Source organism: Aspergillus vadensis (assembly GCF_003184925.1).
Source record: "Aspergillus vadensis CBS 113365 unplaced genomic scaffold BO88scaffold_19, whole genome shotgun sequence".
Classification (NCBI taxonomy): Eukaryota; Fungi; Ascomycota; class Eurotiomycetes; order Eurotiales; family Aspergillaceae; genus Aspergillus; species Aspergillus vadensis.
Window position 1 is genome coordinate 399,720 of NW_020292057.1, and position 27,335 is coordinate 427,054.

The following is a 27,335-nucleotide window of genomic DNA, read 5'->3' on the forward strand; positions in this document are numbered from 1 at the left end:
TTAACTCGGATTGTTTCCGCGTAATGTATTTTCTTCATTATTTGCCCCAAATGTGCAAGAGTACAAAATTCTATGCAAAACATGATCTGAAGTTATTGTATCATATCGCACTCTGAACTCCAAAACAAGGGTATCGCTACCACCAAAGAAAACAAGTATTAGATCAGTATCTGCACCACAAGATTCCCAGGACCAGTCGCACATGCTAACCAAACATGACTCAGTAGGCTTAGACAAGGATGAATAGATAGAAGAACAAAGCGCAATTCATGCAAAACTTCGTAAGTGCATAGGCCAGGCCACCGCATCAGCCTTTGTGTATCTTCCACCCCTTCTTCTTCGCCGCCCTCAGCACAGGCAGGGTATATTCTCTGCCCTGTTTGCGAGCAACTTCGATGACGATAAAGCGCACGAAGTCAGTCAGGGTCCAGTAGCTGCTATGCGCGCTGAGCATGTTCAGGTACTGGATGTTCAAGGGCCCGCCGCCGCCAGAGAGGAAGTAGTCGATCTGGCCGTTGTCGTTAAGGAGGAACATCCTTTTTTCGGCAATTTCTTCGTGTGTGAAGTCGTGGGTTTCTAATTCGACGTTGGTGGGGAGTTTGTTGAGGGTTGCTGGGCGGGTGGGGACGGTGGTGGTTGACGAGAGTAGAGCTGGGGGAGTGCTCCAGCGGAATACGCTGCCTACGGATTGCCAAAAGGATGCGGCGGAGGTTGGGATGGAGGCGGGTCGGAGGGATCTGGCGAGGCCGCTGTCAACGGCGGCGTTGACGTGGTAGGCGATTGCTGGTTGCGTGTTAGTATGAGGTGGTTGGAGGCGAGGGAGGTAAGATGCTTACGATCGGTGGTGTGCATGATGTTGTACAGATTGTCGACGGCTAGACAGCCGTATGTGTCTGCTTCACCTGCTACGCCTCGGAGGCGGTCGTCGCCTTCACAGCCGGGTTTGTCTCGTCCTCGTCGAGGTAACAGGTTCGCTACGTGGGTGATTAATTCATGACATAGAAGGTGGACGAAGTTTGAAATTACCTTTGTTGAGAAGGAGGAAGAAACCGGCCGGACTGCCACATATAAATAGGTTCTTCGTATCAAATTCGAAAATGTCTCCGTGAACTTCGGTTTTGGAAAAGTTGAAGGTTGGGATCTTCGTTGGCTGATGAGTGAGAATGTCCAAGGCCATGGCGCTCCCCAGGGAATGTGCAAGCAGATGTACTCGCCCGTTCTGCTGGAATCCTGGGTTGTTCTCACACCAAAGCCGAAAGATGCGGTTAGCTTCTTTGACTACTGCTCGTATCATCTTAGGCTTGTGATGAGACAAATAGTACGGGATGTCCAGCATGACATCGCTGATCAATGATCTGACAGCCGGTATCGTCTGCGGCGTGATATCGTCTAGAGAATAGTGGTTCGCAGCAGGATCTTCCCCTGCTGGAGACTCCAGGTTGGCTTCATCTAAGGACAAGGTAGAGCGCCAATTGACAGGAAGAGCCATAATGCCTCCATGGCCTGGGCGCACATGTGGCCAGACGGGTTCGCTGTTTAATTCCACGTTAATTTGCCTTCGAAAGGCATTGATAGCATGGGTAAAATGAAAGCTCTCCATCCGTTCCGACAGTTTCTGGCCAATACCGTGTATGACTAGCACCAAGTCTGTGGGAGCAGGCCGCAATTCCTCTATCGCACATGCATAGCATATGGGCTCAATGGATGTCGTCGACATCGCTCGAGATTGGGTGCTGCGCAGGTAGTTCCTCACGTCTACTGGACTGGGTTTGCTTGGGTGTAGTCGGTCCCATAATCGTCTACTGAAGCCACGAATCACAGGAATACCAATCTGTCTCCCTTTACGGATCGCACTGAGCGGCTTGCGTCCCCTTGACACAGATGGAAGAAGGCTGGGCCGGAGAATCTGTGCGTTTCTCGCGTCAGCGTAGATGACGCTAGAATTCAAGAACGGCTTGACAGTGTCGGACTGCGCGGATGTACTACCCGCAGCTCGGTTGAGATCTAACGGCATGATTTCAGGTCTTTTGCGCTTGTCTTCGTTCGACAGACGAGCGGTGGAGCTTCGAGTTTCAGAACCTGGAGCAGCCACAGCTGTAGGCGGTCTAGTTGTATTCTCTTTCGGCCAGAGCTTGTGTACGATCTTCAATTCGGCATCGGCACCATTCTCAACGCAGCTATTAAGTTCATCTTGCCATGTTTCGGTCCATGGCTTCAGGTAGTTGTAGCCATCTTCCAATCTATTGGCGAGTTCGGTCTCCACGGGTAGCATAGTATTCTTGTAGAACCAAGTCGCACGAAATACGCTCGAAATATCATGTAGGGGGCTCCAGTAAATCGGTTTCATCTGTCCGGATTTAGCCGCTTGCTATCATGGTCAAGCGTGTTGAAAAGAAATCGGACTTACCTTGAGACTTGGTAATTCGACCAGATGAAGCCGAGATGCACCTACGGGGACTTTGTGCCGCGGCTCCTCAACCGGGTCGGCTTCTCCAATTTCACCATCCTCCTCGTCGGGAGAGGCCTGTCGAATCGTCCTCCGTAATCCCGATGGTTTCGGTGCAGATTGAGTGGGTGGGTCGATCAAGGAATCTTGGTTCCCATCTCTCGACGATATAGATTCTACAGACCGGCCTAATGGGCTGTGTCTGGGAGAGACTGGAGCTCTGGCAAAAGGGGAACCGCTGATGCTCACATCGCGCGAAGGATAGCTTCGCGGACTGGTGCTTTCTGCGCCATCAGCTCCTGCATCGTCACTTGTTAGTACTTCATTAGCCTTGGTTTCTACCGATCCGGACTTGTCGTTGAAAGGCGGCTCCAGTTTGCGCCGTAAACCTGTGCCAGCTGTAGGACCGCCATCTAAGCTACTGCCAAGTGTGCGTGACCTTTCTCGAGGCCCTTTGTTTACGCCAGCCTTACTAGCTTCGATTCTGGACCGTATTTGAGAGCTGGGAGGTAATTGGTCATCCAAGGAGCGTGAAGGGCCACCGGTAGAGCTCTTCTGGCTACCAGCCAAGCTTGTGTCATGTAGTCCCTTTTGTTTCAATTTCCCCGGATCCACAGAAAACCCCCGGCCTGGTACATCGATGCCCGAATTCCTAGTTGACGAAGTACCACTTTGAGGTTTGTATTTCCCATCGAGCTCTTTTCTTATGGTCTGCTGCAATTGTTTCCAAGAATCTTCTAGGGCCGCATTATCCCTGACTGAGAAAGGCTGGAGCGGAGCCCACTCATTGCCCGAACCTTGACCGCTAGTTGGAGGGGGAAGAGCAGCCAACGGATCGTCGATTGCAAGGGTGGACGTGTAAAAGAACTGCGGTCGAACGCTAGGTGGTTTATCGGAAGAAAGCCAGGCAGAGAGATCGGGGTCGTCTTCCGCGAGTAAACATGATGGGCCGTAGGTATGGATAGGGCCGGTCGTCATCGTGACGGCGAGTAGCAGGGACAGGACTATCGCAAAAGAGAGCTGTGTAAATAAACCAAGCCAGTGCAAAGTGACCAAGGGCTAACCGGCATGACAGTGAGTCCGAGTCGGGTGCAAATATAGGCAGAAGCGCTGTTCTGTCGTTGGGGATGTCCAGCGCGCGCTGGATTGTAGGTCAGCAAGGGAGGCCAGGTATCAGCGAGAGCTTCGAAAAAGCCCGATACCAGGTTTGAGGATAAGATTCATAATCAAAAGAGATGCAGTAGAAAGACCTGCGATACTCCAGAAGCCAGCCAGGCAGCTGGAGATGGATCGGAGACAGAAAAGGTGGCAGCAGCAGAAAAGGTGAATCCAGGTGAATCTGCAGAGAACCCCATGACGTCGGCCCACGTGAAAGCCGGCCAGGCGATCGCCGATCTCGATTGGCAGCCCCAAACAACTACGAGTATTTCAAACCATTACTCACATAGCACCAGCCACGAAGGATCATCCCTCTTCTTTTTGGTGGGGCGAATATTACTGGTTCTGCAACTCGCTCGATTTGCTCAAGTAAAACCGGTGAGTGTGTCGCACCAAGCGGAACCAGAGACGAAGCTTACGGAGTTATCGCGGCTAACTGTCAGGGTGGATCTTTCTTAACTACTACTATCTTATCTTTCTCCTACTATGGAGTAGACCGCAAGATTGAGCCATACGGATGCTCGAGCGCTCCTAGCGTGGGCGGAAAGCCCTCGATACTATTAGGAGCATGCTAGCTATGCAAGGAAGACCACTCGACACGTAGCTAATTAGGGGCTGCCAACAAATACACAGCGCCCTCTACATTCCCGTAAACAGGGCCCGACATATCAAGGCTGAAACATATTTGAATTTTGCAGCTAGACATGGATGGTTGAACTGTGCGGGTTGTTGTCAATCGCATCATGCGGACTAATCGTCCCAGATTCTTGTTATAGTTCACTACTTTCAGGAACTTTGACGGATGACCTTCTCGGAATATTATGAGCCATTGCGCGGATGATTTGGCATGATGGGGGAGTGTGATCTTCTGTTGTGTCCAACGGGCGCCTGAACACTCATAAGTGGGTTCGAATGATTGGTGATATATTGCCCGGCAGAATCTTAGACACTTTAGCTAGTCTCAGGTCACCTCGCGCCCTATTCTTGTATTTTAGAGGCTTCAGGACGATGTGGTGATGCATACGTGGCGATTGGTCCACTGGCTGCACGGTGAGTTGTGTCTGCAGGAAAGCGCCCGCCAAGCCAAGCTGTCAGACTCTCAGATGTGGAGTTGAGTATCTCAATACGCTCATTAACCGTCTACGAGAGTCTTAGATGAGAGTTGTTCAATGTGTCATGGCCTGGATTGTATTTTTATCTAGATCATGGATACAAGGCTTAATAAAGCCGTGCTAAGACACTAATTACTCGTCACCGCTTCTAGCATGTACCATTGCTTGATGTGCTGAGCTGGAAGGTGAGACAGACAACGGGAATAGAAGAAAACCGAGATAGAACGAAGAAGAGAATGAGAGACACCAAGTCGCTCAATGCGCCTCAAAAATGATGTCCATCATACTTTCGACTGGGGAGATGCGACTTCTCATGGCTACCATCGACCTGGCAAAGCTTTTCGAGATGGGATTTCATCAAGGAAAGTATGCTCATCTGGAGCTCTTCGAACGTGAGATAGGTAGTAAGGGGCGCGTCCAGCATATCCAGCAGTTTATGGATGTCATGCATGTGCTTGCGAACAGCGCTATCGGGAAAACAGAACGTGCGAACGCCCATCTCCTTACTGAGTGCCTTCCAATTATTCAGGTTCGACTTGAGGAGAACTAGGTTAGATGAGCATTCGCCGCTGAAACGCAGAGTCCGGATGTTTGCCAGAATTAGCCGGCGCTGGGTGGCCTGGTCGAACTGAAACTCAATGACCTGAGGCCGGTTTTTCGATCCCCAATAGTTGGTGACCTTGCGAATCGACCCTTCAGACAGACGACCCTCATTGTATTGTCCGAGAAGGAACTTATTGGCGCTGACGCAGAGCATGACCTCCATTTCCGAATACAGCTTGGCCTGTGTCGGAGGATCTAGCGAGATGGGGATGGTCGATTCGGGGACAAGTCTAGGGCGAAGTGTGGCATGGATAATTGGGTTTGGGTGAGCCCTGGCCACATCCTCGGCCTGAAACCAACATTAGCATGTCTTCACACTGAAATGAGACGAATGGTCACTTACGAGTTCTTCCACTTGCTTGATAACCTTCCTGCCCAGACCTCTCAAGCCTCTGAACTTATGACTGTCCCTGGACAAATCCTTCATGTCGGCAGTGCATCCAAGCCAGCCGTTCTCACCGAAGAGCTTCTTGTGTGTGGTCTTTGTTGGCATAAGGGCGGGCTCCACACAGGACGCATCTACCTGATCATGCGGATAGTGCTCAACAGGGTGGACAGAACGGGGGACCACGTTTCTGAAACCATCACCATTCTCGATAAGAGCAGTTTGTCCAGTCCGAAGCCCGTCTTGGGTCTGATACAAAGGCTTATGCTCTCTTCCGTTCTGGAGCAAGGTGCATGGCTGCTTAGGGACATGATGGTCGGCATAGCACTGGCATTCTCTTAGCAAAGATGCAGATGCTTCTCGATGAACACAAGACTTTTCGTTTCCGGAATGTGTCGACTGTGACGACGGAGAGGAGAGACTTGGGGAGCCTTCCGAGGAGAGGATCATTTCAGTTGCGGCCTGAGCGGATTTGTTCCACATATCCATGATCTTGTCGTAGAAGGGATTGATCCTAGCAATTTCCTCGTAGCTGAGGTTCCTCCATTGCAGTCAGCATCGTAGAATGGGAGCAACAGAAGGTTATCTTACTCCGGGCTGAGCATGATGGGAACTTCCCAAGTCTCGCTGCTTTCGTTATTGCTCTCCATCTTGAAGTCGAGGTGTTTCAGTCGACCGATCGAGTAAGATGAGGCTTAGATAGACGAAGTCTGACAGGCAACGAAGGCACCGCGATATGCAGAGATGATCAAGGTGTTTGGATAGACAAGAATCCGAAGATGTTGAAGAGTATAGTCAAGCAGGCCAGGCACATAGGACACAATTACCTATCCTATTGTTCTATTGTGAGCCTATTGTCTCCATTGAATGTAGTAAAACTGAAACTATACCATTATCAAGCTACAAAATGAGGGTTTTCATATATACAGGGCAGTATTTTCCCCAAATAGGAAATCATAGAGTGAATAATGCTATTGTTCTCAACAATAGAGCACCTTGACCTAACATGTGTTCCTAGACTAAGCCATAATAGGTTATTCTATAACATTTGAACAATAGGATCTTGGACAATAGGACTTTCTCAATAGGCTTTATTGAATCATCCTATTGTTGCTACAGGCATTCATTCAGTGTTATTGGTCGAGATTCACCTTAACACCAAACAGAGAGATTAAGCTAGGTACATTGTGCTGGGAGCGATTGTAGAAAGCACCAGGCATGCAATTTTCATATATGGAGCCCTCGTAGCTAGCTAGATTGCTGGTATGTTCCATGAAAATGATGCTATTCAAGTGCGCTGTACTTCCTAGGTGCTATTCGAGGCCAATGGTATGTGAGGCTATACTCACAACACACCACAGTATACTCCAGGAGATGTTCAATCCATAGATTGAGTAGGCATCTGGTAGTTCTAAAGCCTTGTAACTACTTCTAGTAGTCACAGTTACTGCTGTAACCACAGCAACTCTTACAGTTATGAATTTATATCTTTTACCGCCTATCGTCACCAATCGGCATGCCGATGCCACAAGCTGGATTTGCTCCTGACAGCATCCGAAGACCCTCTTTCTACTTGGCTCGGAATTGTAAATGTCCCCACAGAATTTGAAGTCCCGGACATGCCCCGACTGTGAGCGGCACACGGTACTTGATATTTCATCAGTGTGCATTCCCAAACATGGATCGATTGTGAAAGCACTCGGTCCGGAAGTTGGTCTTTCCGGTTTTAGATATAATCTCGGTAGAAGTTGTGACTCAGAATTATCGGCGAAGTATAGCACCTATGAGGTATTTCACTGGTGTGAGCGGAGCCACAAAAAATCACTCTAGCTGATAATTTATGAATATAGTGCATCCTTCACACCAGTGGTTATATTCAGTGCAACTAAGAATACGGTGCAAAGGATGGCCACTACCCTGATCTAGAGCCAAATACCATAGCTAATTGTAGTATTGTAGTGTGAGTTCCTATCTGTTTAGTACTGGTGGAGAGAAGAGATTACCATCAAATTGGTGTTAAAGCCTCAAGATTCTCATTACTATTGGTCTGATACTTAGATGTCACTGCCTACAACTTAGGACTAACGTACTCTATAATGTCTCTAAGTTTACTTTCTGGCTATGCAATCCTGCATAATGTATCATAATTACCAGAATCCCAAACAAAATGAGTCCCTCAATGTTGGTAGTGTTGACAAACACAAGAATATGACTCTGAAGTGAATAAGGGCAGCAGGCGGGAGGGCGGTAGAGTCTTTAATGTGTGCTTCCGAAACCGACATCACGGCCCCGCACTGAAGAACTTCCTTCCTCCATATCAACACACACGCGCCCAAGCAACAAACACAGTCAAGATGCTTTCGCTCGTCCTGTCTGCCGAACTCAGCGGGTATGTATTGCCTCTTTCCTACTAAGCGACCCTTCCACCCATGCGTACCTCCTGTAAACCTCCAAAAAGCCACTTGCCATTTCCCCTCCGCAAAGATTCTTCCCCGCACCTCACCTAGAACGAACTCCAACTCACATATCTTCACCCAACAGCGTCACCGACCTCCGTCCCAAGGACACTGAGGAAGAGCCCTACTACTACACCTTCAAAGTGCAATGCACCTCTTGCCGTGAAACCCACCCCAACTGGGTCAGCTTCAACCGCTTCGTAAGTCCGCTCTTGCTTTTCTGTCCTATAGATTCTCCGACAAGGAAACTTACTATGTATGCAGGAACAGCATGAAATCCCCGGTAGTAGGGGTGAGGCGAACTTTGTCTGGAAATGCAAGCTGTGTCAGGTGGGTTGATTTTTATTTTCTAACCCCGTTCTCGCAACTGAGGGCACTGAAACATCTGGGATTATACGTAAACTAATACTGACTGATACTAGAAAACCCACTCTGCCTCTATTACTGCCGGCCCCAATGTCTATGAGGCGGATGAGAAGCGCACTGCGAAGAAGGTGATCGAGATCGACTGCAGAGGATTGGAGTTTACGGAATTTAAGGCTGATGTAAGTACCTCTTTCCTCTCTTATTTCTCCTCCCCTTTTTTACGTGCTGCTTTTGGATGTTCCTAGCTGGACTACGAAGAGATTAATTTAGCTAACTCCTTATATCAGGGTGAGTGGGAAGCAAAGGGAGCCGAGTCTTCTACTCCTTTCACCGGCATTGATTTGTCGGAGGAAGAGTGGTATGACTACGATGAGAAGGCTGGAGATGAGGTTTCGATTAAGGAGATCAATTTCCAGGTCGGAAGGGCGTAAGAAAGAGGAATCATGAGTGGTCCTTGTATTATCTTTTAATGAGAAATGGAGTGTAGTTTAGCCTATGTCAGCGATGATCAAGCCTTAAGACGTCTTTGATGCTGAGTATACTTGTGTAAAATACAATGTCGGGATGTAAAAGAACCGCTTCAGTTGGCCCATATAATCTGAAGAAGCTGTAAGATCTGAATATTTTTACATTCAGCAAAATAACAACTTCTGATGGAGGAAGAGAATTAATGGCCTCGTGGATGCAACCATCAAGCTGATGAAATGCGGAGCGATATTGCAGTGCTCAGAAGGCGGTGTCTCTGTGTGGCTTCTGATTGGGCGATACCCGCGTCTGGCGGCATCACATTTTCGCGGACGGCATCAGCTCCGTCAAGTTGGCTCTGCGATCTCCGATAGACTGCCCAGCTCTTTTACAGCACGCGACCAGCTCAATCTCACCTGGACGTGGAGACGGTCATATTTTATCTCTACCATTATCCGTTTCCTTTGGCGCGTCCGTCCCCATCGATTTCCATATTTTACGATTTCCTGCTGAGCAGCTGGCATTGATTCGAGACCACCAACAATGAGTGTTCGTACTCTCCTATCCCAACTCCATTGAACACGCCTTTATCTTCAAGCGTACGCTATTATTGCTATAGGGTGTAAACTAACTCAGCGAATCTAGTTCAACCCTGTCAACCCCCGGCCTTTCCTCCAGGCTAGGTACGCACTCGGTCCCTTGTCGCTTGATCGCCCCGTCGCACTCCCATCTTATAACTAGCAATCTCTACCGGAAAACATTCTCTAATTCTTTTCGCAGAGTCGGTACCGAGGTCATCATCCGTCTCAAGTGGGGTCAAACGGAATACAAGGGCAAGCTTGAGAGCATTGATTCGTACATGAACGTGCTGCTCCGTGATACGGAAGAGTTCCTTGATGGAAAGAACACGGGAACATTGGGTCTGGTGCTGATTAGGTGCGTTTATTCGGTCGGCTGCTATCTTGGAGGCTGGGGTTTCTGAGACCAGTGCTGGAAGCTGGGCATCCGTTACCCCTCCTCTGAGATGCACATGTGCGCATATTTGGAGAATCTTACTAACGCAACACGCTGATAGGTGTAACAACATCCTCTGGATGGGCTCAGCGGACAGCGTGGAAATGACGGACCTGGGACTACGATAGACGAAATCGGGCGCTATACCAGGCAAATGAAGACACATATACCAATAACTCTTCCCGATAAGATACGCGCACATTGGAAAGGTGCTCAGAAAGAGGCATATTGACGGATTTTCATGTACGGGTTTTTAAGCAAGCTCCGTCCTCTACTTTTCTTTATTTCTGGACCAGGCGTTTTTTACATGATGGCTTTCGAGGATTGATTCGGGGAAATGCAGTCTGAATTGTGCGGAGCTTGCTGGAAAATCTGACGGTCAAGGACATAAGAGAATAAAGTCTCTCTGATTCTGGTTTCCTACTACTATCTGGCACTGGATCACAGGTGTCTGGTTATTTATCCGCAGCCTGTGACGTTTCTATGTGCCGCTGAATGTTCCTGTCAAGTACCTAGCCACCTAGACGAATAAGATAATTACAAAAGACAACGAGTTGGAAGTACCTCCGTGAATTAGTAGCTCATTGCATGTACTAAGTGGCCTGAGGCCAGTGTTGTTCGCCTTGGACTACGTGCTTTACCCCACCCAATCATGTCATTCATGTTAACATCCCCTCCGCATTACGCTGCCCGCTTCGCTCTGAGGACTGAGGACGGCAGTAGTTTGAGACATATAAGGAAGAACAAGAATCTACTGACAATTTCAGTAGGAAGACGCTAATGGGCCTACGGGGAACGGTACCCGATTTGGTAGTAGAGGACGTTGATGATACTGAAAGCTGAAGGGAACCTGAGGAAGGAACTTGACGGGATACTATATAACTTAATCAATCACTGAACTACTAACATATAATATAGTCTGATTCTCCTGCTGCCGTACATAGACCTTATTTCCTTTCTGTATTTCCTGCTGTACAAAATTTTCCTTCTTTCATAATTTCAAAAAGTTCCTTTGTGAGTGCACAAACATCTCTGGTAAGCTTTGTATCATTGTTATTCCAGGGCTTCTGATTGTGAAGGTTCTTGCCTTGCAGGTAATAGGGTACTAATCCTTAAAATGAGAGAAACTTTCATGCAATAAGTCAGTGTGGCCGAGTGGTTAAGGCGTCAGACTCGAAATCTGATGGGTTCGCCCGCACCGATTCAAGCTTTTTGCCTTTGTTTAATACTCTTTTTGAGTATATCTGAATATTATACTAGTGATTACCTTTTTGGTATGTACCCGAGTTGCCTCTCTAGGAGCCTAGGAACAACCTCCATGGCAAGGTCACATCTAAGGCCAATGTCACGATCCTATCCTGATGCGCTTCAGAAGTGAAATCATCCGGACTACTAACCACTCCGCTAACCGGAAAAATAGCAAAAATTTGAGTCAACAGACTCAGAACATGCATCAGTTATAAGCTTGCAGTGAATACCAAATGTAAGGAGTGTCCAGATCCTAATAGCCAGCTACATCAGCTGGATGAAAGAAAAAAAAGATTGTCGTACATCGTCAGCGACAGGATTCGAACCTGTGTGGGCGAACCCATCAGATTTCGAGTCTGACGCCTTAACCACTCGGCCACACTGACTTGTTGTATGATTATGTAATCTAATTCCTTACTATCCCATAAAGGTCCCCATGTGGCATTTCTTAACCTGAGATACTACAATTTACGACCTCATGCGAGGCAATACCCAAATGATTCGTAGCTGTTAGATGGATTTACCACGGATGCCCAAAAGAAATAGGAGAAAACCACCACGGCCCAATATATGGAGCCTTCCTCAATGCAAGCAAGCTTCGTGGCCTATGATAACATCAAGCTATGTCAAGTGTGATAAGGAGATTCATTGTCAACATCAGCTGATACTGGCAGAAAATTGCAGCAAGTCATGGAAGAAAGAGGTCAGAGAGACGCAATTCGCAGCCGTGCAGAACAAAAAGCTTTGGGCGCAGCAGGCCTCCCCACGCCTCAGGGAAACGCACACCCATTGCAGATAGTAGCGCACTGGGTACGAACAGGACAATCAAGAGCAGTCGCTGTATATAGGTCGATAAGGCAAACCATACGAGGTAGGTGATGAAAAGCGGGTCTAAAACAATCGAGTTGCGCAGACTCAGCCGAGTCAGAAGCGCATTGAGTAGGGAGGGATTGGCACCCGGGTCTCGGTAGCGGTACCATACGCCCCAGTGGGGATATAGCCACCACTTGATGAGGAGTCCATTATGAAGTGTGCAAAGACTGATGGCTGTCCCCGCCCACAGCACCAGCAGAGTCGACATACTGAATGGGATTAGTGTTGTCGAGCAACAACGAAGTGCCATAAAGGCAACAGTCAGGATATGAAGATTAAAGAAGATCACGCAGGAAAGTGGCATGTATGTCTCACACCCTATCCTCCGTGCCACGCTTTCCATGAAAGCATTATAATCAACCATAGAATTGACGTCAGGGCTTATACAGTAATACTCGCGCTCGGCTGCCCCATCCCTTCGTGCTTGGGCTGCATAATCAGCTGGAAGCTGTCTTTCACCACGAAGCAACAAACCACGAAGCAACAATGCGATATATTGACTCAGCATCTCGGCCGCAGGAGGAATGCCTCCCTGGCCAGGCCGTGCGTAGCCCAAGAAGAAGAGACAGTCGCCTAGCCCCTCGGGGAAGCAATGCAGAAACCATGACCGTGGGTTAGCCGAGAAAGGAATGCCATCAGGAAGCTGAAGCCAAGGGAATTCCGTTCGGAAGCCATGGCAGAGCAAGATGACATCAAATTCGCGCCGTTGCTTGGTCCCGTCCGGCAGGCTGAATTCACAAGTCTGCCCACAAGCAGAGACATATGGGGTTATTATGGCCCCTAACTTCTCGCTGTCCAAGGCCTGACACAACCGCGAACTTTTGGTTATTACCGTGGATTGGTCGCTGCGGAAGAAGGCTGGGGCCAACCTTTCTAGAAACCAGCGCTCTCTTGTGGACAGGATCAGGCCATTGTAGAAAACAGCACGACGGTACAAGGTATAAAGATAGACGTTTTGTGCTGCACCCAAGCGATTCGTAGTGATGGATTCGAGGAAGATGCTAACGGGAAAGTCCACGGTTTGGTTGGATTTTATTTGTTGTGTCTCATCAAGCCTGTTAAGGTAGCGTATGGCCACACAGGGTGGACGTCGCAACCACACCGTCAAATTAGGCGACTGTTCACATAGGTCTGCCGAGATATCGGCACCGCTCTCGCCGCCTCCCACGATCAGAACTCTAAGCTTCTTGTCCGCAACTTCCTGCATGAAAGATTCATCGTACGCGCTGGAATGGGCGATCCTGCCCTCGACTCCTGCCAGCTGTGAGGGCACATCGTGCGGAACTTGGCTATTCCCTGCCGCAACAATAAGGGCATCTGCCTGTACGTGGAGCATGGACTCATCATTCTCATCCTCTTTGCTTATCAAGCTAGCCATTGCTGACCTTTTGTTAGCATATGAACCAAAGAATTTCCTGAGTTCTTTGTATCCCCGCTCCACCGTTAATTCTCTATTTTTGAAATTAATGCATACGCAGTACAGATAGATTCATTGAAAAACCGCAGGGTAAGTTGCAAGTCTATGCCCTTTAGAGATTCTCGATATGCCTATTTACATATGGAAGACACAATCGCGAATTCCGGGGAAGGCTTAAGCAATCACGAGGTATCCTCCTGCGTCAAAGCTTCTTCGAAATGGACAGGATTCAGGGTTTCTAGCCATCTCAACAGATAATAGAGTCCTCTCTATCAACTCGCAGGGTCTCAGGGTCGAATTGGGCACCTTTCATCGCGTTTCGCGGCCGCAACGAGTGAGGAATGTATAAAAGAGACGTTAACTCTGCTCAAGAGTCTTGTGTACAAGTTTGGTGGTAAGGGAAAGAAATAGTTGGTTAAGGTTCTATTATACATTTGATATATGTGCGATGACAGTGTATGTGATAGGAGTAGGTTTATTACTTCACTATGACTAGATCACATCGAACATTTATGATGACCGTAGCCACGGATCTTCCAAGAGTTCTCTTGCTGATTGCCGCTCAATGGGATTCCATTTGAGGGTTTTTCGAAGGAACCGGAGAAAGAGTTGCTGTGATTCACCTTGTAGAAATCCTTCAAGCTTCTGTAGAGATATAGGAGGGATATCAGCAGCTCCCTTCCAATTTCCTAATTCAAAATCAGTAATGTATTCTGCGAGTCAGAATAGAAACATACCCTCGTCGTCGAAGCACGTGGTTGCATATTCGCTATTCTGCACCATTTCTTTCGGTGGTAGTCCCATAATAGCAACCATTTCAGCGAGATGATCAGCATCAGAAGGGCTTTCGTTAGAATCTCGGCCGTAGAATAGATGTCCTTGTTGGAAGATATCCCAAGTCTGTTGTCATTTCGGATTAGTAGAAGGTCTGAGATTCACAAGAGTGAGATACCTACCAATACTCCAACATTCCAGATATCCACCTTCTCATTCTAAGGCAATCGCAATATTACCTCAGGTGCCCGGTAGATATATGGCTGAATATCCCCAGAGTAGGAGCTCGATCCAAAGCGAGCCTGGCCAAAATCGCATAGCGTTGGACGACCATGCTGCTTGGTTTTTCTGAGTTTCCGCGATGTGTAGATCTCCCGATCTCCAGCAACTTTGCGCGGGCTGGGATTGGATTTCTCTTCTTCTTCGAAATGAGATAAAATAGAAGAATCTTCAATTCCCATCATGATATTTTTTTCTTGTATATCTAGAGACCAGCTTAGTAGGGGCACCTCTTCAGCAACCTGGAAAGGATGTCGAACCTGTATGGACAATTCCGGCCTCCATATGGAGATAATCCAGAGCAAGAAGAAGATGCATTAAAGTCAACTTGACTATATTCTCGGGAAGTACTTTGGCCCTGAGTTGAGTGCGAAAATCATGCATACTCATTCCAAGGGGTGGATGGACGAGACATCGGAACGTGCCCTTGTCGGAAGTGATCTGAAAGCTATCCAATGCTTTCCGAATAAGCTTGGCACCAGCATGATCTGGTACATCAAGTGAATTCAGATGATTGTAAGCTGACATCTCTCTTTGTGCTTCTGGCGAACTGCACTCGAAGACTTTCAGCGTGACATATTTGCTGCGCTGACTACCCGGGCTAACTATGTAAGATTTATCGTGTCGATTGTGGACAGGGATAAGATCTGACTAACAATAGATCCCTGCACAACCAAATGGTGGAGTATCCCCCGTAGCCCAGTTTTCCAACGATTTGATACCGCGACTGGAGTACCTCACCAACTCTCACAGGGTAGTATCTCTCGGGTGAGTACCACGGCAGGGTTTCTTCCTCGAGCCTTTCGGTTGGATCAAGGAGAGGATGAGTGGAATGGGAGTTATTCCGCACGGGCCAGAGAGGACATGTAAACAGGTGACGACTGTAGTGAGGCCGTCTGGATAGTTGAGGTGACACGAGGTATCTCCAGGCCATGGTGGGAAGACTGGCGAGGAGAAATGCAGATGGTCAGTTCAGATGGTGATAATTCGGCCTTGTGTTTCCAGATGCAGTCACATGATCCGCTCTCTGTGTGACAGGGCATCTGTTCCACAATCAAATGACTCAAGATATATTTCTCAGCCTGATGCCGTTGACCCCGCTATTTGTGAGATATATCTTAGCCTTGCCTGCAATCTGCGGATCTTGCTACTAAACGGTCCTATCTTCCTGCTTCGGCATACTCCACTACAGGTCTACTCTTCATTCCAGTCTACTTCTTATCCTCTATCAGTCTGTCACATCTTCACCCTAAATCATGCAATCAACCACCATCATGGAGGAACACGAGGAGTCCGAGTATCTCGAGGACTCTGAAGACTCCGAGGACTCTAGCGACATCTCGGACGGCCAGCCCGAATGTAACTACATTTACCACGATGACCTACCAATCTTGCCAACCTGTTACGTGTATGTCGCTATACTACCAGGGGACGGCGTATTGAAACACTGGATGCTTTACATCGACGCGCCAACCTACACCGAAAAGCCCATTATCCACCTCGTCGGATCCCCAGATTCTTACCGAGTCGAAACACGATTTTTGACGGATGAAGATGAAGATAGTTTCATCGACCGTGTTAATTTGTGTGATATTCCAAATCGACAGGGGGTGTACGATGCTATTATCAATGCTGGAGAACGTGCACGCATCAATAACCAAGGTCCGAGCTATAACTCTCAGGTCTATATTCTGAGGCTCTTGCGTACACTGGAAAAGCGACGTATTGTCAGCAACAAAGATCCAAAGTACAAAGAGGCAAAGAAAAAATTGAAGAGAAAACAGCAGAGGCCGAACGTTATGCAGTGAATGGATGTTAAGTCGTTACTGCCTAGGGTGCTGATGCGTTGCTGTTGGCGCCCTTCGTTCAGTATGACTTTGCTTTTGAAAGGGTATGCGTAATTTGGAACATCTCCCTTATCTAGGAATATCAATGGAATCTTGAGTTTCTTTTTTTCTCTAATTCTAAGCCGGAATACTGCTGCTTCTATAGCATTCTCCATAGGTTCTAGGCTCATCGGCACAATGCATAAGTGACAAGGCTAGCGTGGGGCTGTTACCAATGATGTCGAGACTACACACCCCTTGTGATGCAGGTGCTGGGAAGAAAGGAAATCTTACTAGTTTGTTTAAGCGAACATACGGAGATTAGGGTGAGGGGTAAGGTGGCGGTCCAGGCTCTGAAGCCATCTTTGCCTCGCTCTTGCTCTTCCAGAATATTTTCGCATCAGTGACTGCCACTTCCGAGATAATGCCTTTCCGAAAGCACCTGAAAGAATTAAAGGCGACTCTCCGTCCACCAAAAAGCTCCAGCCTGAATGTTTCTCAAGATACAAGTACTGCATCGCTGGTTTTGCACAAGACTCCAGTCGCTAATGCGAGTTCTACGAACACTCCCGATCCTGTCCCTCTGAAGCTTGAAGGTCTGTGGAAAAAGGCTTACTCGGACCTCCGAAATAAGAACCCAGACCTTCTTGTGCAGTACGAGACGATCCTTCTTTCTAACACAGAATCGGACAGCTTGCACCATGAGAGTCGAGTAGAAAATCATGACATTGATCCTCGACTCGAGTCTTGTGTAAAAACACGTCTCGAAGCAATTCAAAAGTCACGGCTCAAGATATACATCAGAGGAAAAGAAATTGAGGTCAGAAAACAAGTGCGTCGCGTCGTCGGGGGGATTATGTCAATGAAGGACATTATTTCCGCCGCAGTGAGCGCAGAGTTGCATGCCTCTATAGCATGGGCGGGTGTTTTGTTCCTTCTAGATCCGCTGGCCAAATCATTCCATCAGAATGAGGACGCCTTGAATGGGTTTCAGGCTGTATCAGACCTGATGATCCGATATGCATTTTTGGAGAAGAGTCAGACCAGAATCTATATGAAATCCGGCTCTAAAGTAGCCGAATCGGCTCAGCATCTTGCAGAGCTGGTGAGGTCCAAGACAGTCGAGTTATATGTTCTTATACTGGAGTACCACATCTGTCTTGCCACTCACTTCAGTCATTCAGGGTACACGCGATTTTTAAAGGACTGGGTAGATTTTAATAAGTGGCGCAACCTGCTCGAGTCGATAACGAGTCTTGATGGGAAGATTCGCCAGAATTTGACATTATTCGCTGGCGACGATATCCAAAAGATGTTCAAGGAATTGGAGAAATCACAGCAGAATGTGATGACCACACTCTCTGTGTTGAAGGAAAGTTTCAAGGTATGCCCTCCTCGTAATAATGGAGATCTGTACAATAGAATCATACTGATGCGAGGTGATCATGACAGGAGGCCAAACAAAAGGAACTTCTCGAGAAACTTCCAGTGGTCTCGAAGGCAAAATATGGATCCTTCGACGATGGAAACAAATCAGAATGCCTCGAGGGCACGCGGACGGAGATACTTCATGAAATTCAGTGCTGGGCTGAGTCTCCGGATGATTCTCAGGTGTTCTGGGTTCGAGGAATGGCAGGAACCGGCAAGTCTACAATCTCCCGTACCTTTGCCGCTGCGTGCCAGGAGCGCAAGTCACTTATTCCTCATGGACCCTCTCTTCCGGTGCACCTCTATCTCGGTGCCAGTTTTTTCTTTGATAGAAGTGAGCCTGGGCGCAACACCGTTGAGAAGTTGTTTCCTTCTGTCTCCAACGAGCTAGCATCATCATTCCCAGATTCGAGACACAAGATATGCCAAGCAATCTCCGAGAACCAATATATCGGCACTCAGAATTTGCGCAACCAGTGGCACAAGTTGATTCTAGAGCCACTTTTGACACTTGAAAAGGAGCTACTTCTACCTGTGACACTAGTATTGATGCTAGATGCACTCGATGAGGCCGTATCTGCGGACCCTGAGGAGGCCGGGAAACCGGCCCATGATATTGGAGGCGTCCTGAGGCTTCTGGCCACAGCTGGCAAGCTGAGAACTATTCGGCTGAAGATATTTCTCACCAGCAGGCCAGAAATATACTCTCGGTTTTCTCATTTTCTTTCTGGAGAGGTCAGTGTCAGAGACTTCGAACTTCGAAAGACCCCAATGACGTCTGAGGCGGCCAAACTTCCAAAAGATGACATAACCTTGTATCTGGAGCATCAAATCAAAGAAATTGCATCCCATGCCACCATCGACAATCCTAAGTGGCGTGTGAAGTCTACCTGCTGGCTCAGTCAGGATGATGAAAAGAGAATTGTCCGCACTCTCGCGGATAAAAGCGATGGCCTGTTCATTTATGCAGCTACCGCATGTCGTTTCTTGGATGGGGTAGACGACTTGGAAGATTTGCAAGCACGTATGCGAGAACTATCTGCAGACGACTCGGGAGAATCACCACAGGAGATTTTGGATCGAACATATAGTCAGATTCTGAAGTATTCTGTTATTCACAGCTGCAGGAAAACGAAGACTGAGAAAGCCGATTTCTTTGGGCTTTTTAAACGGATAATTGGGGCCGTTGTTGTCCTAGCCGAACCTCTCTCGATTGCACCTCTCGAAGACCTTTTGGATTTGTCTGGAAAGACAACAAAAATTCGAAGGTTATTGACTAGTCTGAGCTCTGTTGTCTCGTTTGGGGATGATTTTCAATTACCTATCCGATTGCTACACTTGTCCTTTCGCGAATTTCTTCTAGGTCAGCCTCAAAGGAGATGCCTTTATGACGAATTCTGCATTGACCCAAGAGAGGCCCATAAGGCCTTGTTTACAAGCTGCGTAAGGATTCTGTCGAGTACACTGAAGCAGGACATTTGTTCTCTCGATGACCCATCCTTCTTGGTTAAAGATATTGATACATCTTTGCTGGACCAAAATCTTCCAGTCTCCGTGAGATATGCTTCCCAATATTGGGCGCACCATCTCCAACAAGCCGGTTTCGAGCCGCTTGATAATGACTGCGTGCACGAGTTTCTCAAGAAGCATTTCCTGTACTGGATCGAGGTCATGAGCCTTCTTCGAATAATACCGAAAGCAACTTTCATCATCATCGAGCTTGAACGTTACCTTGCTGTGTTGCCGGTAGGTAGTGAGTCAAATAGCTTCCGTTTATTCATTTATTCACTCATTACTAACCATATTTTTACTTCATCCAGACCGAAAGGAGAGCCGGGCTTCAAGATATGGTGTTTGACATGAAGCGTTTTATGCTCGCGTCCAAGACCGAAATCGAAAACGCCCCTCTTCAAGTCTATCGTTCTGCACTTATTCTCTCCCCAAAACATAGCATTTGCCGGAATACATTTCAGTGTTTAATCCCACGAACATTTTCCAGGCTGCCTGAAATGAAAGACAAATGGGATCCTCTGCTTCAAGAACTCGATAACAGAGAATCTAGCAATTGCCTAGCCATATCTTCGGATGGGCAGACCCTTGCTGTGTTGTGCGGGTCCTGGAATTGCCACAAGATCAGATTATGGAATCTAACTACAGGAACATCGCTATATACGATCGACTGTGGTGGGAATTCAGACTTTATTATGTTTCTTCCTGACGACAAGCACATTCTTTCCTTCTCTGAGGGTTTGGAGGGTGTCCAAGTATGGGATATAGGTTCTGGGATGTTGCTCAGAAAAATCCTTCTCACGAAGGACGATGCCACCAATGGCGTATGCTCGGTACAGCCTCTTAATTGGTCATTCTCATCTCAAGGGTGTCTAGCAGCGGTATACCCTGGTAGAATGACTATTGGTTTGATCTATGCAGCACAAGGGACACAGAAGATGATTCATGTTTCTACAACTGTGAATACCATCGCATGGTCTGCAGATGGAGCCACCTTGGCAGTAGCTCTGAATGATGGTAGTATAATATTTTGGGATACAAGTGAGTCCGATTTCATACTATCGCTGAGCCAATATTCAGGGATAGGGAAGGACTTCAAGATGACATTCTCCGCCAATGGTGAATTGTTAACACAAACATTATTGGATGACTATGTTTTAATCCGGCTATGGGAATGGAGGACGAAGACTTCGTTGGTGGAGATAATCGATGATTCACTAGAGTGGAGAGATTGCCAGTCCTTCGGCTCACACACCCTAATGCATTTCTCCCCAAGCGAAAAACTTATAACAACCTGGCATCTTCTCACACAGCTTCAGAGGTGGGACAGCGAAACTGGCCAACGTTTATTGACAGTTTGTACGCCCAACCCGGTATGGTGCATCGGTAAACTATCGCCGAACGGGAAACAGTATGTTGTTGCATGGAAACAAGACTCTGGCAAACCTATCACCGAGCTTCTCGATTCAGCAACAGGCAAGCTTTTGACGATCCTTAGAAGCACCACGCAGCACTCGGGCTTTGTTTTCAGTTCGGATAGTCGAATTCTTGTATCCGTTAATTTCAAAGGCATAATTCAAGTTTGGGATTTATCTTCAGAAATGAGACCGGAAGAGCATGCAGCTCGGCTAGACCCTGTATGTGGACTCGCCTTGTCTCATGACCATCAATTTGCACTCTCGGCATCCATAAGCCAAATTTGTCTCTGGAACATCAGAACTGGCTCCCTTCTGCGGGTAGTGAAATATACAGACACTGAAGGATTTGCTGAGATTCTTGGGCAAGTCATGATCAGGGACTATAAAGGACCGATTTTAACAAATATAAAGACGGCAATGGAGGGAACGAACACCAATGAGCTTTTCGATGACCTCATCGCAGACCTTTTCCAAGGCCACTTTCATGGTGATCAAGTAATGGAGATCAGTTCAGACGGCAGGCTTTTTGCAAGACCTTGGCTCTTACATTGCAAAGATGATTTCCGCATCACAGTGTGGGATATAATAACTGGAAACGTGGTTTCCGCCATTCCTCGCGGTTACAACGGAACTCCCTGTTCGTCATTCTCTCCTGACGGTAGGCTTCTCGCAATTGGTCAGAAAGATAGGGATTCCAGAGCAATAACCCTTGAAGTATGGGATGTATTTGACGGGAGATATCGACATCAATGGAATACGGGTCTCGACGAAGAATTGAATGATATGAAGGTTATCTGGTCCGCCGACGGGACGAAAGTGGCAATCAACTGCTTCATGAACGTGTGCGGGCAACACAACCACCCCGCCGGTACTTTTATGTGCGATTTGGCGACAGATAAAACAGTCCTTTTGGAGAATCTGGGGGTTCGTGCTGCACTCTCCCCAAATGGAAGGCTGGTTGTTACTATAGATAGTGATGAAAGAAGCCTCTCCTTGTGGGAAATAGTTGAAGATAATCTAACTCTGCTTGGCAAGCGCACCGACATGAACTTGAAGTGGGACATTATTGGATCAGAGATATTGGAATTCGAAGGCGATGAGGTGGTTGTTACAAGTGAAAGTCGAATTGATGTTGAATCATTTTTGCCAAATTGGGACTCGACGACCAGTCGGCAGATACAGGTAAAGGACCACTCAATTATTTATGGGTCGGAAAGAGTCTTCCTTCCCCTACATTATAGACCGCGTGATGTGATTGTAACGAAAGATAATGTTTTGGTTATGAGGAATGAGTCTGGTGAGGTTACGTTTTGGGAGTTCGCAGATGAGAAGGCAGAGAGTTGAGATGTGTTCTTGGTTGGAAAGTACCCAGTTTTCTTGAGTTCCCTGTGTATTTATTTTGCTTCATCATTGTCTCTTCGAAAACTTCAAGGTCATACCCTAAATTTGTGTTGTAAATCTACCAGCTAGGAGGGGGGGGGGGACTGTATGAAATCTCGGTTAATGTGGATTACCCGGCGCCTAGTCTGTCAACCAGAAGAATGACATTTGCTTTGGTGCCACTTCTGTTCTGATTTGAGTAAAAGCATGTAGAGCAATATGCTGGGTCGGAATGCATAGTCAAATGAAGCGTGGAGGCTGTCCCTATGGTCGGCAACGTGGAAAAGAAAAGTACATGGATAATACGTCCCTTCGTAAAGATGCTGGTGGGTGAACAAGAAGTCAGTCTTCTAGCAGAGGCAAAGATCCGCTTCAAGCCACCTTTCATTAAGTGGTTTGCATGGGACATGAAGTAACTACAAGGTCATTAGACGCAGGGTGTAAGCGGTTATCAAAAATGGCCGGCTATGTCAAACCATCCTTGAAACCCCAAATTTTAAGAACAGCATCATCCACCATGGACTGCCTTACGACACTGTTGCCTGAGCTGCAAATCCATGTTATTATGTACCTTGACTATATTTCCCTAGTGGTTCTGTCACAGACAAGTCAATACTTCCGGACTATTGTACAAGTCCAAAGCCCCATGACACTGCAACAGAAGATATTATATCTATTCGCTGCAGGGGAATAGAAAAGGCAAGTATCTTTGCGAAGAAGCCGTAGTGTAGTATCACCTCCATATATAGTTATCTTTGCGAAAAGAAACAAAAGCCGTCTCGCCTGTTCTTGCTGCTTCAAGATCCGACACAGAAGAGAGTTTTCCCGTCCCCCAGTGAAGCGCGAGTATTGGCGGCATATCATGAAAGAATATACATGGACCATATTAGGTGTGTATACCTTTATCTTGAGTTCTGCATGGAAGTTCTGTGGGATAGATCAAATGCTTGACTGATCTGAAGAAGGCATGGCGGAGGGAATTTTCTAGCAAGTACTATATGAGATCTATTCAAGAAAATTGCTCAACATCTTATATGCCCTATTCCCCGACATATCTACAACTCCTATCTCCAAGATCATTTTGCCTGGTTACCCCAAATCAGCGGCTCATGAGGCAGAAGTAGTGGGAGATCAGTGGTTGGTTGGTTGGTGGGGAGAAGAGATGCTGATTAAATTATTATGTAATAGCAAAAGTTCTTGTGTTATCACATGATGTTAATGCATAAAGCAGTAAATAATATTGTTCAAGTTTATACTCCAAAATCTGACTCCGTATGTTCATGTCAGTATCATTGAGGTTTTACCGGCCACTATCCGCTTGGAAGACGTGCGCGACGGTGAAAGAGGAGCCATTCGAACTAACCGAAGAAACTATGAGACTACGCACGACTGTCTCCGAGTCACCTTGATTAAAGGTAGTCCATATTGATTAGTTGATTATCGTGCGATTCAGCCAAATTGAACATAAGATAGGATCATCTACTTGTGTGTTGGCGTCGACTAGATACCTATCACAGCATCATCCGTGGAGCGAGGTAGAAGCCATGGTATGATCCCATGGATCCTAGCACATGTCTACCGCCATAACCGCAGCTGGCGAGATAAATACAGACAATCTGTTTATTCAACATTATTAATGGCATGGGTAGAGGGCTAGTAGGATCTCAGAGATGAAAAGAGGAAGTAGACCGGGTGGATCTGCATTCAGGCGAAAGCTACCACACACACACACTTATCTAGCTGCATGTCTAGCCGAACAACACATTGCAGGATCTAATCAGGTTGCCGTCGGGAACGCCAAAAGTAAGCCGGTCAACGTATCTCTTGTTCCTGACAGAGAGCCGAATATACTCCGTAAGTAGCTTGCAGATGACTGTAGGATTAAGGTGCCTGAGGTATCAATAGACACCTTAATGATGCTTCCCTCGCTATGAGCGAAGCTATTCCAATATGTGTCTGTCAACTACAACAGTGAAAGGTGCTCCATCTAAGCTCCAGCTAAGCAGGTCCTCGATGGATGAAATCCGAAACACCGCTTCATCGGCGGGGGAAAATTCATCAATCGGGGATCCGCCGAGCTCCACCGATGGCGAAAAGCCAGAATCCACCGAGTGTCGCCTCGCCCGATCGAGCAGGCCTGCCGAATCGCAGATCCATCGAGGGTCATGGCTGATTGCAATGTTGATGTGATGATTGATTCAGTCAATTAATCAAACAATGTAAACTGCATTGCTTTGAAGCCATTGAGTACTTTTGCAAAAGCAATTGGAGGGTACGGAGTAGAGGAAGGGCTGCAGATCGCATGCATGTGACATCACGGGATTGATTTCTTTTCTTCCATTCGGGACATTCCAACCCTCACAGCTTCCCTGTCATACCGCTGGTGGCTCGTTGGCAGCTCAGGGCAACTGCTCCAGTTTGTTTTACTACAGCCTACAGCTTTCTTTACTATGTTCTACACCTGTTCCATTACACCAAAGATGAATGTTCCCGAGGACTGTAGTGACCCCGCGACGAGGCCACTTGCCCATTGATCGACAGCATCACGATCGTCAACGCAACGGACACAGACTCCCAGGCTGCAGAAACAATGCAACCATCTGCAGCAGATGGACAGCCGAGAGGGGTAATTTCCCACCACCTGCACCTCCGGCAAAATAAGAATCAGCATTGCCCACCCGCGCGGTGGATGGAGCCTCTGTTTTGTCGCGACTCCACCGGCCCGTCAGCGCCTTGAATGGCGGTGGCGACAAGCGACTGCGGGTACACACTAACACTAAACACACACCGTGATCGAATTTTCCACCGCCATCGTCCATGCGCCCTCCCCCACGACTGTGATCTCCGCTTCGCAACGGATTCGGTGCTTTCTCGCCCTTACAACCGCGGAACCCGACGATGCTATCCGTAGTGGGGGGGACACAGCGCAGCGGTGGGACGTCATGCCTCGCAGCAATAATTGTAGTGGATGGGTTGGCAATGGGTTGTGTCAATACGGACTCCATTGCCCCTTATGGAACCCTTCTGGATTAACCATGGATGGAGCAGGTCAACCGATGCCACTGGTGATCCACGACCCTTCCGCCAGCTGCCGTCCATTGGCCCGCACGATGGATCTGCTCCCCATCCTAAGGCTGGCAAAGTTCACCAACGCTGTGGATTTTGCAAAACTCAGTTCCCCTATCTTAGGTTATCGACGTGTGCGGCCACCCTTAAATCCCCCCGGACTTCCGGTGGCTGCTCCCTTGGCTTTGTTTCCCCAGATGCATTGAATTCAGTTTCAATTGCTGATCCCCCTTCAGTATGTCACTCCCACTTCCCAATGACATCCTCCTCCTGGTCGGGGAGTATGTGGAAGACTATCGGGACCGCTACAACCTTCTTTTTGTGTGCCGTCATTTTCACGACCTGTTTCTGCGCTTGGTTTACCAAGCAGCTGCCCTAAAGGACTGCTCCCAGACGCGTTCCTTCCTGGGAGCTGTTCTCCGTCGTCCCGAGCTGGCTCGGGCGGTTCGCAGCTTGGACTTCCATGACTGGTGTCCTAGATCCACCTCCACTCCTTCCTCCCCTCCCTCCGACGAAGATTTGGCGCCATTTGCCCAATTGGCCTATTCCCTCAGTCAAACCGCTGAAGAGCACACGAAATGGGAGCAGGATCTCCGAGATAATGTTGAAGAGGCTTGGATTGCGCTTCTTCTGCCGCTGGCGAGTAACTTGAGGCATCTGCAATTAGTGTACCCCAAGCAGAATGTCTACCTGGACCGCATGATGCAGCGGGCAGTGAAGGGAGAAAAGCCCTTTGACGACCAGCCGGCATTCCGTGTGTTGCGGGATGTGTCGCTGAGCCATTTAGCCGACGAGGAAGACAGTCGAGGAAGCTACATGACTTCCCAGGTCCTTCCTTTCTTTCAATTGCCATCCATGCGGGCATTCTCGGCGGACTCGGTGGTTGAATCCACCCGCCCACGCGAGGATGAGCCTGAACCAACCCATCCGGTTGAGGAGCCTACTCCCGGCTCTTCGTCCATTGCTGAGATTACACTGAACACAAGCAGTGGATCTCAGGGCATGCAAAGCCTGATCGCCTCATGCTCATCGCTGCAGTCCTTCAAGTACCAACACTCCGATTCACACCTGCTTGCAGAGGGGTTCCAGCCTTCTGCATTCTTCGAGTCCCTGGCGAGCAGCAAGAGCAGCCTGCACACCCTGTGGCTGGATAATTGCGGCACCCATTTGCCTTTCACCATTGCCGGAGCGAACGAGACGCACGACGAGTGGTTTGGACCTCTGACGGAGTTCACTGCGTTGAAGGAACTCCGCATCCGTCTGCCCAACCTGCTTGATGTTCGCTACCAGTATGAACCGTCGTGCCCGCTCACCGATGTGCTTCCTGCGTCGGTCGAATCGTTGTATGTGGAAGGCTGTAAGGAAAATACTTTGGCCATGCTGGTTGGACAGCTCCAAAAGGTTCTCAACAAGCGCAAGACGCAATTCAAGGGCCTGAGACGACTCGACGTTGAAGGCTTCTTCCATGACGAGGAGGATGAGGACGCATCAGGCTACCAGCCGGCGGAGGCCGCCGACGAGAAAGTGATCAAACCCCGGGTGTATCAGACGGTAGAGCCGCTGCACCGTGCCTGTGCCGAGGCGGGAATTGAACTCTATCTGCGCGACCGCGTGTGTTTGGCGACTATGCAAGAGGCATAACATTATGATACGAAGAGACGAGGATAGAGGATAGACGATAGATGATAGATTTGCGTTGCGCGCACAATACCCATAGACAACTGCTTACTGCTTTGGATTTTTGATTTGGAACTACGCTCTGATTAGCTAGATTTGGACTTTTTGGAATCATCGCGAATTGAATGATTGCATTGAATCGATTATTTTTGGTCTGACAAATACCTCAGCAGTAGGAATAGAGATCCAACATCCACGGTCCCGAGGCCAAATTGGTTGGGAAGGTTACATCGCTCTGACACTGTTGGGCTCTATATGATAGGTTCTGAGCGTCACCGAAAACTCTACAGGTCATCCGCTGTCGCTCGTCCTCCGTAATACGCGATATGCTTGGATAGAGGTACTGGATAGCTTCGGCATTCCCCGAATGGTTTGATTCTGAATGCAACCCCCGCATTTCCACCCCCAGAATTTCAGATATCATCCCTAGATGAC

General features: G+C 48.0%; 8 protein-coding genes and 1 non-coding gene across 9 annotated transcripts; 4 read left to right on the plus strand and 5 right to left on the minus strand.

The window, feature by feature from the left end:
• Positions 1–17: 17 nt before the first annotated feature.
• BO88DRAFT_406544 (uncharacterized protein) lies at positions 18–3,642 on the minus strand. The gene is made up of 4 exons (XM_025707179.1): positions 2,408–3,642; positions 1,027–2,347; positions 837–974; positions 18–783 (listed from the first exon to the last, which is right to left on the minus strand). The coding sequence occupies exons 1-4, from the start codon at positions 3,422–3,424 to the stop codon at positions 308–310; spliced, it is 2,952 nt and encodes a 983-aa protein (XP_025560665.1). The 5' UTR covers positions 3,425–3,642; the 3' UTR covers positions 18–307.
• Positions 3,643–4,644: 1,002 nt separating this feature from the next.
• BO88DRAFT_392505 (uncharacterized protein) lies at positions 4,645–6,405 on the minus strand. The gene is made up of 2 exons (XM_025705059.1): positions 5,663–6,405; positions 4,645–5,608 (listed from the first exon to the last, which is right to left on the minus strand). Exons 1-2 carry the CDS (start codon positions 6,191–6,193, stop codon positions 4,982–4,984), a joined length of 1,158 nt encoding a protein of 385 aa, XP_025560666.1. The 5' UTR covers positions 6,194–6,405; the 3' UTR covers positions 4,645–4,981.
• Positions 6,406–8,009: 1,604 nt separating this feature from the next.
• On the plus strand, positions 8,010–10,357 carry BO88DRAFT_392506 (DUF866 domain protein). Its single transcript, XM_025705060.1, has 8 exons — positions 8,010–8,093; positions 8,246–8,360; positions 8,425–8,490; positions 8,583–8,705; positions 8,814–8,942; positions 9,637–9,674; positions 9,772–9,927; positions 10,067–10,357. The coding sequence occupies exons 1-8, from the start codon at positions 8,059–8,061 to the stop codon at positions 10,131–10,133; spliced, it is 729 nt and encodes a 242-aa protein (XP_025560667.1). The 5' UTR covers positions 8,010–8,058; the 3' UTR covers positions 10,134–10,357.
• Positions 10,358–11,558: 1,201 nt separating this feature from the next.
• BO88DRAFT_t203 lies at positions 11,559–11,639 on the minus strand. The gene has a single exon. It is a non-coding gene; the product is annotated as a tRNA-Ser (tRNA).
• Positions 11,640–11,724: 85 nt separating this feature from the next.
• Positions 11,725–13,504, minus strand: BO88DRAFT_467112 (uncharacterized protein; the record flags this gene model as incomplete). The annotated part of the gene is made up of 1 exon (XM_025711492.1): positions 11,725–13,504. One exon carries the CDS (start codon positions 13,502–13,504, stop codon positions 11,942–11,944), a length of 1,563 nt encoding a protein of 520 aa, XP_025560668.1. The 3' UTR covers positions 11,725–11,941.
• A 549-nt stretch (positions 13,505–14,053) lies between these two features.
• Positions 14,054–15,530, minus strand: BO88DRAFT_445295 (CDK4/6; the record flags this gene model as incomplete). Its single annotated transcript, XM_025710195.1, has 6 exons — positions 14,054–14,232; positions 14,281–14,443; positions 14,500–14,535; positions 14,557–14,801; positions 14,857–15,197; positions 15,253–15,530. 6 exons carry the CDS (start codon positions 15,528–15,530, stop codon positions 14,054–14,056), a joined length of 1,242 nt encoding a protein of 413 aa, XP_025560669.1.
• A 340-nt stretch (positions 15,531–15,870) lies between these two features.
• On the plus strand, positions 15,871–16,404 carry BO88DRAFT_345143 (uncharacterized protein; the record flags this gene model as incomplete). The annotated part of the gene is made up of 1 exon (XM_025703283.1): positions 15,871–16,404. The coding sequence occupies one exon, from the start codon at positions 15,871–15,873 to the stop codon at positions 16,402–16,404; it is 534 nt and encodes a 177-aa protein (XP_025560670.1).
• A 442-nt stretch (positions 16,405–16,846) lies between these two features.
• On the plus strand, positions 16,847–22,121 carry BO88DRAFT_467129 (uncharacterized protein; the record flags this gene model as incomplete). The annotated part of the gene is made up of 3 exons (XM_025711493.1): positions 16,847–17,806; positions 17,875–19,596; positions 19,671–22,121. The coding sequence occupies 3 exons, from the start codon at positions 16,847–16,849 to the stop codon at positions 22,119–22,121; spliced, it is 5,133 nt and encodes a 1,710-aa protein (XP_025560671.1).
• Positions 22,122–25,251: 3,130 nt separating this feature from the next.
• BO88DRAFT_89542 (uncharacterized protein) lies at positions 25,252–27,229 on the plus strand. Its single transcript, XM_025713236.1, has one exon. It carries the CDS (start codon positions 25,461–25,463, stop codon positions 26,862–26,864), a length of 1,404 nt encoding a protein of 467 aa, XP_025560672.1. The 5' UTR covers positions 25,252–25,460; the 3' UTR covers positions 26,865–27,229.
• The last annotated feature ends 106 nt before the right edge of the window (positions 27,230–27,335 follow it).

Excerpts from the sequence above, each read along its gene's own strand:
- BO88DRAFT_392505 (XM_025705059.1), bottom strand. The coding sequence starts at position 6,193 with ATGGATATGTGGAACAAATCCGCTCAGGCCGCAACTGAAATGATCCTC. Across the intron at positions 5,609-5,662 it reads TCAAGCAAGTGGAAGAACTC|GCCGAGGATGTGGCCAGGGC; the intron begins GTAAGTGACCAT and ends TGTTGGTTTCAG.
- BO88DRAFT_392506 (XM_025705060.1), top strand. The coding sequence starts at position 8,059 with ATGCTTTCGCTCGTCCTGTCTGCCGAACTCAGCGG. Across the intron at positions 8,943-9,636 it reads TTAAGGAGATCAATTTCCAG|TTCAACCCTGTCAACCCCCG; the intron begins GTCGGAAGGGCG and ends CAGCGAATCTAG. Across the intron at positions 9,675-9,771 it reads CGGCCTTTCCTCCAGGCTAG|AGTCGGTACCGAGGTCATCA; the intron begins GTACGCACTCGG and ends TTCTTTTCGCAG.
- BO88DRAFT_406544 (XM_025707179.1), bottom strand. The coding sequence starts at position 3,424 with ATGACGACCGGCCCTATCCATACCTACGGCCCATCATGTTTACTCGCG. Across the intron at positions 2,348-2,407 it reads TCGAATTACCAAGTCTCAAG|ATGAAACCGATTTACTGGAG; the intron begins GTAAGTCCGATT and ends AAATCCGGACAG. Across the intron at positions 784-836 it reads CATCATGCACACCACCGATC|CAATCGCCTACCACGTCAAC; the intron begins GTAAGCATCTTA and ends ACACGCAACCAG.
- BO88DRAFT_89542 (XM_025713236.1), top strand. The coding sequence starts at position 25,461 with ATGTCACTCCCACTTCCCAATGACATCCTCCTCCTGGTCGGGGAGTAT.